At 39.1% G+C, this 10,000-nt stretch overlaps 1 protein-coding gene across 2 annotated transcripts in view; it reads left to right on the top strand.

Moving 5' to 3' along the window:
* Positions 1-10,000, top strand: part of NPAS3 (neuronal PAS domain protein 3) — an 845,925-nt gene that overhangs the window by 112,736 nt on the left and 723,189 nt on the right. For both annotated transcript variants that reach the window (XM_023514390.1, XM_023514389.1), the window contains exon 2: positions 579-668. In XM_023514390.1, the coding sequence (XP_023370158.1) occupies positions 579-668 (90 nt within the window). The remainder of the gene's footprint in view (positions 1-578; positions 669-10,000) is intronic.

Here is a 10,000-nt window from a genome sequence, read left to right as displayed (position 1 = left end):
CTCATCTCAGGTGCCTGTTAACATCTAACCCGTGCTCCCCACGGCCTTGCTGTGTTTTCATCCCTAATTGGGTTTGGTTCTGTAAGCTGCATCATATCCCTTTAGAAGTCCGGAGCATACAAACTCTCTATAAATTGAGTAAAGCTGACAAATATATTAACTCGACTAAGGTTTTATAGCTAATTTATAGTTGCCTGTCATTGTAATGCATGATTGAACTAATGACAGTCCTATACCAAAAACACTTATGGCGTTTGCTTTTAACATTTCCTTTAGAATATAATCATGGCGATTGTAGAGTAAGTTGTTTTTCTTTTCTTCCACTTTTATGACTCTGAGATTGTTTTTTTGAAACAAATTGTTCTGATGAAGAACCAAAAAAGTTGCTTTTCTCTGACCGCAGTTTTCTAAAAGTGGAAGTTAATGTTCTAAAATGTGTGTAAACATTGTAATTGTGTGCAGAGCTCAAAAGTGTAAAAAGCAGAATATATTGAATTTCAACATACTTGTTAATCCTGCGTTCCAGTTGACTGTAGAGAATCTCTAGTCATGTCTATCTGTTTTTGATGCCTCTACAGAATAACTGCCCAGCATCCTCTGCCCAACCAATCAGAATGTAGGAAAATCTACAGATATGACGGAATCTACTGTGAATCTACCTACCAGAAGTATGTTGAAATCTTTGTGAGTCTTCCTTCTGGCTCGTGCATCAGTGCTTGTGGCTGCCAGCTATTCAGAAATATCCTTGCATTGAAACCTTATTTTTATCTAATTTACTGGGGGAAAAGAAAAAAAAAAAAAACAACACCAAACCAAACCAACCAAAAAAAATTTGCCTCTGAAGTCAAGACAGAAAAACAAAATGTTTATTTTTTTGAAATTGTGGTCTTAAAAGTTTTTCTAAATGACTGTATTAAGCTTTTAGGTAAGCTTCTTTATATTGCAATAAACAAGTACTTATATGCAAGAAAATCTCGGCAAAATACATTGCACAGGTGCTACGCATCTTAGGGATTTGAAAGGTGTGTTATGTATAAATTAGCTGTCACTTTTTTTCAATCCTGTAATGGAATGATGAGTTGTAATTTGCATAATCCTTTAAGAAGTCAAATTATACTGTCATGTAGCAGACTTAACATGCTAGCTAAGATTTCAGAGCTTTGCAGCTAATTACTATGTACCTTACAGGACAGTTAAATTGAAGTTGAGTCCTCTGTCTTTGGTGCCATTTGCTTTGTCCATTACTTCACCGCATCTGCACGTTGGGTAACGAGGTGTTGTTACAATCTCTGAAGTAAACACGCTGCTCTGGGGGTGGAAATGGCATTTCCATACGTCATAGTTTGACTTGTATTGCCTTTGCTAAGAAGAAAGGTTTTTTTTTTTGTCGTTGTTGTTGTTTTAATAGTCGTCCAATTGGAATCTTCCAAAAGAGGACAAAAATTTATGCTTTATGGAATACTGATGGAAGTGATGTTAGCATTTAATTAAATTCCCCTATAGAAAATGGAAAGTAACAAACATAATTCCACTGAAGGCATTAGTCTTTATCCATATACACTTTGCAAATATACCTTGGTTTATTTTTGTCTTCATCCTCTTAACTTCTTTTGCAGTAGAGTGTCATTGTTGAAAAAAGTGCCCCCTTGTCCTTAAAAATCCTTTCTGAACACAGTTGGTGAGTTCTCCTTTCATTTACTCTTTCAATTGGTTATAAAGCATTTTTTTTTCATGGTTTCCATTTAAAAAATGCTCAGGAAATTCTGGTGGCTATGAAAGCTGCTCTCTGTAATGGGTGAGAAATGGATACTGGGTGGAGCTGGGACTGTCCCCTGCCTAGCATGGCTTAGTTGACTGTAGCACTGTGTGTTTATTATGAACACATACTTATCTCAGGCTTTATTTCTTAATATTGCTTAGATAGTGTTATTCTCTTTATTAGAAACGGTGTAATTATAATGCATTTTTTCCCTATTATTCTTTATTATTTGTAAGTCATCCATGGCTTTTGGCGGCCAGGTTTTTGTAAATTGTTAGTGATTTTGTGGCTTTGTTGTGATTCTGGGATACTCTGAAGAAGCTTTTTGTTGCAGAAGATGAAGGTCCTTTAAGGACCATATTAAAGCAACTGTTTGATATTGACCATTCAAATAACTGGAGATTAGTAGTCAACTATTCATTTGTAATTACTATCTGCTGAGAGGCTGAGATTTGTCGATTTAAAATCAGGAGCCTGATTGGGACCACCAGGCACGTGGCCCGTGGTGAGGATTCTCTTCTAACCGGAGGTACGATTTCAAGGGTTTGCTTTTTAAAGAATCGGTGTTATTTGTAGTCAAGGTAGACACGGTAGGCAGCACAGCTGTGACTGCCAGGGAAAGTCACTGGGGGGATATTCATAACAAGGAAATATTGGCAAATAAATGATGAAGAAGGGGAGGAAATCCCCAAGATGTTAAATTGGAGCACTGTCATGGAGATGATTAATGGTGTTGTGTATTTTAGTGAAGATGCTTATCTGAATTGTCTTGAAACTATAGTGTACATTTAATAGCGCCTATAAAAAAGCATGCAGTACGCAGTACGCTGCAGAGAAAAGGATTCAGATTTTACTTTCCTGAGTGAGTATTTTCTCCAATGGAATCTTTGGCTTCTGCTTATTAGAAAGCTGGTGTTAATGTATATTATACACAGAATATGTCTATTCTATATTTTTAATATTAATCAGCAATTACATAGCTCCTTTCCATAGAAGATTAAAGAGATTTTACCAAAACATGGGTATCCTTTTAAAACCCTTGAGGGTGAATATTTTCAAGAATAGGAGACGGTAATCACTCAGATCCAGGCTTCCTAAGCAACCAGTGAGGACAGTGATGCCACCGTGGGTGAAGCGTTAAACTTTCGTCAAGGATAGGGTCAGTACAATTTTTAAAAATATTTCACATCCATTGCTGGCAAAGCAAGGTGGCTTTCTTGGAAGTTTCTCTACCTTTCAATGTCGAGCTATAAATATTCTTATTCTGTGGCATGAATTATCACGCATGTGGTGGGTTGTTCAGCAAAGACAGAAGGTGAATCTTTGTGCAAGTTACTTAACCTCCTTACGCCCCAATAATTACTGCTAGACATAAGAATAGACAGAGACAAGTAATCTATATGCCTGTCTTCAGGGAGCTTACAGTCTATTACAACAGTGCTTTTCAAACTCTGGGTTACCCAAATAGTGAAATATGAACCCAACTTAGTGGCTCAATATCAGAGTGTTATTATTGTTTATTACTTTTAAGACAGAGTCTCACTCTGTCACTCTCTGGCATAAGAGCTCACAGCAACCTCAACCTGTTGGCCTCAGACTCCCAAGTAGCTGGGACTACAGGCGCCCACCACAACACCCACCTAAAGCCAGAATTTTAAACATGAAATGAAAAATTATGGAAAATTTTAGTGCATTGCAGTTAGAGCACGTTTTATTTTGTGAGGCTTCTGTTTTAGTTTTACCTGTTTGAGTACATATAGCTACACATATGTCGCGTACACTGGGTGAGTCATGAAGTAGATATGTTTCACCTGTGTCTCACAGCCAAAAAAGAATGAAAGCCACTGAAATAGAGTTGAGGGGTGAAGATACAAACATATGTACAGATGTGATCTGTGTATGTGTTCAGGGCACAGTGGATTACAAAGAAAGACATCACCAGTACTATGGAAACGACCAGAAACGAAGCAGCTACAACTATTTGGTCTCTCATATCCAGCGATGTGCTGGAGCCCACTTGAATGGGCTTAGTGAGCGCCAATGGCACACACCTCCCTCTTGTTCATGCTGTGATTGGTGACCTCATATTAGGAACTTGAAATTGGAAAATGCTGCAGATCAGGGTTCTCCCACCTTCAACAGGTTGATGAACATTCACCAGGGTATCAGTGCCCATGTTCCTTCCAATTTTAATTTTATGGTTTGTGATTATTGTGAATTATCTTATTTAATAACATTTTATATGTTGCAATTTGATTTTACTGGGAATTTTTAAAAAGATCAGGTGATTATTTCAATAATATTTGAATCAAACAGGAATATAACACCTGAGATTATTTCTATAATTTTAGTGCAAAATAATGGTCATAGTTGCACTAACTTTTTCCTTTAGGTACTTATGATCCTTCTAACTTAAAACTTTAAATTTTAATTGGTGATATTAAGTTTTGTGGCAAAGGTTAGGAATATGGTGTTTTAAAAATAGCAATAATAAAGAAAATAATTTACAAATGTTGTGGTTTTATGTTAAGCAGTCATCTGGCTAAGTAGTCACACTTTTAGGTTTTACAGTAATATGTCTGCATTTGGTGAAATCACCTGCAAAGTACTGAATTAAGCTGGGAAATGCTAAAGTTTTTTTCAAAGTAAAACAATTGTCAATCTGTCTTTTTTTTTCTATTTGCAAATATAAAAGTAAAAATATTATAGACAGTCTGAAAAAAGGAGAAAGCCACCTCCCTCCATAACAACTTGGAACTGTTTTAAAGAAAGGAGGAAAATCTTTGGTGAATCACAGGAAAGGAAACCCTCCTTGATGTGGGATGAAGTGGTAGTAACAAGGCCATAGACAATCACCTGTGTTAGGAATATCTGCTTGTTGGGAAAGACAAGCAGGCAGGAAAGAGTCAGCCGAGCAAGGCGGCTATAGCCTCCAAATTTAAGTCGCAGTTCAATGTGGCCACTCCCAGAGAGGGGTGTGAGGAGAGTGGGCTCCTTAAAGCCATGTTCAAGAACAATCATTTCAACAGTGTTAGGAAAAAAAAAAACAACTGAGTGAGTCTGAGGAAACGGGAACTTCATTTACTCACTTTGCTGATGCTTATTGAGCAAGTGCTGTGTCACTGCGTTAAGCACTGCAGTACCTATTTTAAACAGAGGGATTTACCTGGGGTCCTTAGTCTCAATGTGGACGCCCGGATTGAGACAGTGTTTGTGATTGACTCAGGTGGCTATCACCTAACAGGGAAGAGGCCAAGGGCAAAATTGTAAGGTCTGTCTTTATTTAATTGTACTCTCTTTTGCACTCTCCCTCCCATATCTTGGCCCCCCTCTGTGAAATTCACACCCCCTGGCTACCCAGCTGGTGTTTCCACCCTGGCCCTCATCCACACGGGGCATTATTTGTTTGCACCCCCTTATTGCAGATCAGCCGCTGTTAACTGGTAATATACTCTTCTCAGGACAATTTGCATTCTAATAAGCGATTCCAGACTCCAAGTAAGTGATTCCAGAAAAAAAAAGGGAGCCTTCTCCAAGAAAATAATTTCAGACATCATGATTGGGTACACAGAAATGAATTTGGGACTGGAGGGAAGAAAAGTTTCTTCCTGCCCTGAAAATAAAAAAGACAGAATGTAGATGTTCTTCTGTTCAGAGCAGTGTTAAGGCTGGCCTGGGCCCAGAGACGGGGGTTTGGAAAAGGGACGATTCAGACTCAAAAGAGGGAAGGAACAAGGTCCAGGGGAGAGGCGAGGAGGATGAGTGAAGAAGGAAGGAACTCCCAGCCTTTATTGGCTGTGGAGTGCCAGACAGAGTGCTAAGCACTTTCACCTGTTATCCTAATTAGGGCTATCAGAACAGGTGCCTTGTCAGGCAGGCTGCCGGGGAAGATGGTCACCTCTGTGGAAGGAGAGGGCAAGGTCGAGGAGGCTCCAGAGTCAGTGAATTCTTTTGCCGGTTGTTTAGCCTGATCGATTGATTGTTATTATACAGCCATCCCCCCATTAGAATAATTTATGCCAGTTTTGTTTGGATCAGTAAATAACAAAGAATCAAGAGAAGAGTTAGAAATATATAATGAACTTCATAAAGAGCCCTAATAGAATCTGCATATTAAACAGACATTGAACTTGGCCGTAAGAACTGCGTCAAGCCTCTCAATATCCAAATGAATTCTGATTTCCACATCAGACCTTTCAGAGACCTCAGCATGGTTTCTGGTGGTTTCTCCCAGTTAATTTTAGTATCACACCAATGACTTTGCCTTTGTAAAAGACTCAAAGTGGCGTATCTTGGTAATATGGATGACATGAAAGTGTATATATTATTCCAGACATTTTAATACATTAAAAAGGAGCTAATGTATTCATTCATTTAACAAATGTATTTTAATCATTACCCATGAGTCAGGTGCCATTCTCCAAGTTCTATGCTGCCTTATTCAGAGGTGACTGAGAAACTTTGTTCTCTAGAAGCCATGAAGACTAAGATATCAACAAGTCATTTCTGTGTGAGCAGTGCCTCCAGAGAGATGAACGCCACCTGTGGAGGCGGCACCATGAGCGGTCACTTAATATCAAAGTGGACCTCAGTGTCTTCACAGTGGGGGAGGTATTTGCACTCTTGGAGAGGTGCCTGAGGTAGCGAATTAGGCTAAAAGGCATTTCTGTTTTGTGCTGGTGTGGCACAGGCAGAAGTGGAGGGCTGGGGAAGGGTGATAGGAGGTGAGGATGGAGAGCAAAGGAGAGGAAAGGCATCACATCTGGGAGGACTGCTATCCTGGGAGAGCCCCTGCAGGAGTGGGGAAGAGAGGAGGAACCAGACAAGGCCTATGTGATAGAAAAACGTTACCCAGGAGGTTGGTTCCCCCGGAGGCCGGGCGGGAAGGCCGTCGGCCCAGGGAGTAGACTGCGGCTTCTCTCTGTTTTCACCACTCATTTAGTGTGTGCTTTGCCAGGAAGAACACGAAATTGTGCTGTTGGTTAGTTTTGAGGTTATTTGGGATTGATAAATATCTTGGAGGACTCTCCCAATATGAAATTCAGCTCAGGATCTATCTACAGATTCATTGCTTCTCCTGGCTTGAGGTGCTCTCCATCTGCCTTTCTCCTCACAGACCACTTGTAATTCAAGGTGAATGAATGCCAGAGAGTCAAATGGATAGGCACAGGCAGCGTGATTTAGAATGAAGGAATATTAATTGGCTTCACCGAAGTGTATATTTTCATTATGCGAGAAGTGACTACCTACATTTTAAAAAATAATTGGTTAGTGACACACCTGCAGTGTGTATGAGAACTCCAGAAACTTGAGAACAGAAAGTAAAGGTCACTGAGAGAGGAATAACGTTGCAATGAACTTTCTGTCGGCGTTCTGTTGAACTACACTAGTGTTTACAACCGCTAACAAGTCCTTTCAGAGAGGCAGAGATACTAGTGTGCTTGTGCCCAGACTCTAAAAATAATACAACAAACATATAGTTGCAGATAAACTATTGTTTTAATAAATTCCTCCTGCCTTAAGAGCAGCCTGTATGCAGTTCTGTATGCTGCGTTTATGAATGTGTCGTTAGTGAATCTTGGGACTTAGGTTATGCATTAGAGCAGAGAATTATTCTATATTCTTTGAGCAGCCTATTTAAAGAGATCCACAAGTCCATGCAATAGTATTAAATCATTGCTAGAGGTGGTTAAACCTTCTGGAAGTGGATCTGGCTTTGATCCTAGCCCCACAATTACCTGTTATATGTGAGGCAGTGACTAAGTTACTTAACTCTTTAAGCTTCTGTTTGTTTATCTGTAAAGCAGGGGTAAAATAATAACTATATTATAGGTTCTTTTGAGGATTAATACAGCGAGTAAGATGATGGTCATGGTCAACATTACAGATCTTTGGCAGACGCTGATGCCAGGTAGCAGGCTAATGGCTTTAACATACACTTTTGAAAAATCCTTACAATAAACTTATGCCTTGGGTATTCTTATTGCCACCATTTTATAGCAGATCTGAAGAAGCTCAGGGTGAAGAAGGTGGGAGGTGATGAAATTTCCATCAATATTACTAAGTTATGGTTCACAAGCCAAAACTGCTCCCCACTTCCTTCTGCCCATTTTTGTAAATAAAGTTTTATGGGAACATGGCCACACCCATTCATTGTGGTTGTCTCTGCTTCCTTTTCTGCTACAAGGGCACAGCTGAGTAGTGGTAACAGAGACTACATGACCCACAAAGCCTCAAATATTTACAGTCTGGCCATTTAGAGAACAAGTATGCTGACCAGAGCTGGGGTAGACTCAGGCTGCCTGACTTCAGAGCCTACAGTGTAAATCAAAAAAACACTTACGTGGTGTTTACTTCTATACTTAAGTAAATAAGTATGACCTTATTACTCATCTGAGTTAAGATATAACTGTTGACTTCACAGAGATCTTATCTGCAAAATAGAAATAATAAGTATTCAACCTCCACAAAGATAAGCCATTGTGACTATGGAAATGTTGAAGAACTTGAAGTTCCAAAAGGAACACTCCCTGTGTTACACTTGTTATTTGTTATCATGTTTTATGGAGTATAAATGAGAGAAGTTTCATCTTCATGGCAAATTACAGCATTCCAATGTAAGATCATTGTGAATTTTAGTGACTCTTCAGGAGCTCTGCTAAAGTTCATATACCAGAAAACTTCATAATTTTAGAAAATTGGAGAAAATATTTTCTTCCTTAGGGAAAATACATAAAATATTGTTGAAATGCCACTTACATAATAATAAGAATGATTTTGATCTGCACTATTAAAAATGTGTAAGCAGTATGTTTACAATAAGAAGAACATGCACTGGAACCTGGTTTAATGAGAAGATAAAGAGTAATGAGTATACCTTCCCTAACATCCTACCAACAACGAGGGGGTCAGATATGGTTTGGACTTTACCATACTCAGAACTTTTATCTCCACTTATTTTTCTGTTGAGTAAGGGAATTGCCTGTTCTCTACTCAGTAAATGGCTTTGGATTCGTGTTGCATTGAACTCACAGGGCAGGCTCTGGTGGGCCTTCAACTAGTGTTGTGGGGATATTCTCAGAATTTCCTTTCGCTAGGTCCAATTTCGGGGCTCTGGGTTGGTGAAGCGGGGGTGGTACTAGATTAGCTAACTCATGACATTTTATCCTCTTCTCTTGGAATAGCTTTTTCTGAATAGAGAGGCAATACATTTTCATTCTGAAGCATTTAGAAAATGCAGGTAAGCATAAAGAAAAAAATCAATGTCATTTGTAATTGTCTCAACCTGTAAACAGCCACTGTTAGCAATTTGGTGTCTATCTTTGTTGTCTTCTGTGTAGTTGTATTTATTTGCATATCCCTCTTCATAGACAGATATCCATATACGTAGATATTCGCTCATGAATCCATCCACCCACACCTCAGCTGGGAAATTCCTGGGGTCAAGTGCTCTAACTTGTGCATCTTATTCAGGGGAAGCTGAAAGCTATAAGATCAACTTCTTTTTTAGAAACTGTGTTGTTCTGCAGAGATTTCCTTTTTGATGTGAAATTTATTTTTTCCTGGCCTAGTTTGTATCTGCTTTCTTGATTTTTGTTTTTGGTGGTGGAATTTAAATCCCTGTGTTTGGATTTACCTTCCTCTAGTGAGAACCTAGTGACAGTAAGGAGGAAGGATTTTTCTGCTAAAAATATGACCATCTCTATATTTATTTTTTTTCTAGAGGTAGTGTATCCTTTAAACGTGGAAATAATTTTACAAGTTATAGAATGAAGTTAGTGGTGAGAAAGATGTGGTGGGTTAAAGACACACATGGCTTTTTTGGATCAGGGTATGTACGCCCATGAAGAGCTACTGTGAAGCCGTTCAATGGCGTTTTCTGGTTGCTTTATGAACTCATCCGCTTACATCCCATGCGTCCTGCTTCATTCTCTAGGTTGATTAAAAAGAGAATTCTGTTTACTGTGTTCAACACTTAAATGTTTTAAGTTTAGTTCTTAAAACAGAGAGAGGGCTGTGTCCTTGGAGGACTTTGGCTCAAAGACCAGTATGTAAAGAAAGCATTCACGGGTGATTTTTGCTTTGGCAAATGAGAGACCTTGTGATTCATATGAGTGTGAGAATTACTTGGAATCTGGTGCTTGAGATTTATGTGGTTAAATGGACTATCACTGCATCTCATTTAAAACCTAATTTCTCTCCCCCTCCCTCAGCCCAGCTATAAAGGATCCCTGGGCCACA

Source organism: Otolemur garnettii, unplaced genomic scaffold, assembly GCF_000181295.1.
Source record: "Otolemur garnettii isolate 467f Iridium unplaced genomic scaffold, OtoGar3 scaffold00052, whole genome shotgun sequence".
Classification (NCBI taxonomy): Eukaryota; Metazoa; Chordata; class Mammalia; order Primates; family Galagidae; genus Otolemur; species Otolemur garnettii.
Note: the sequence above shows the minus strand (reverse complement) of the source record. Positions and strands in the feature narration are given on the sequence as shown.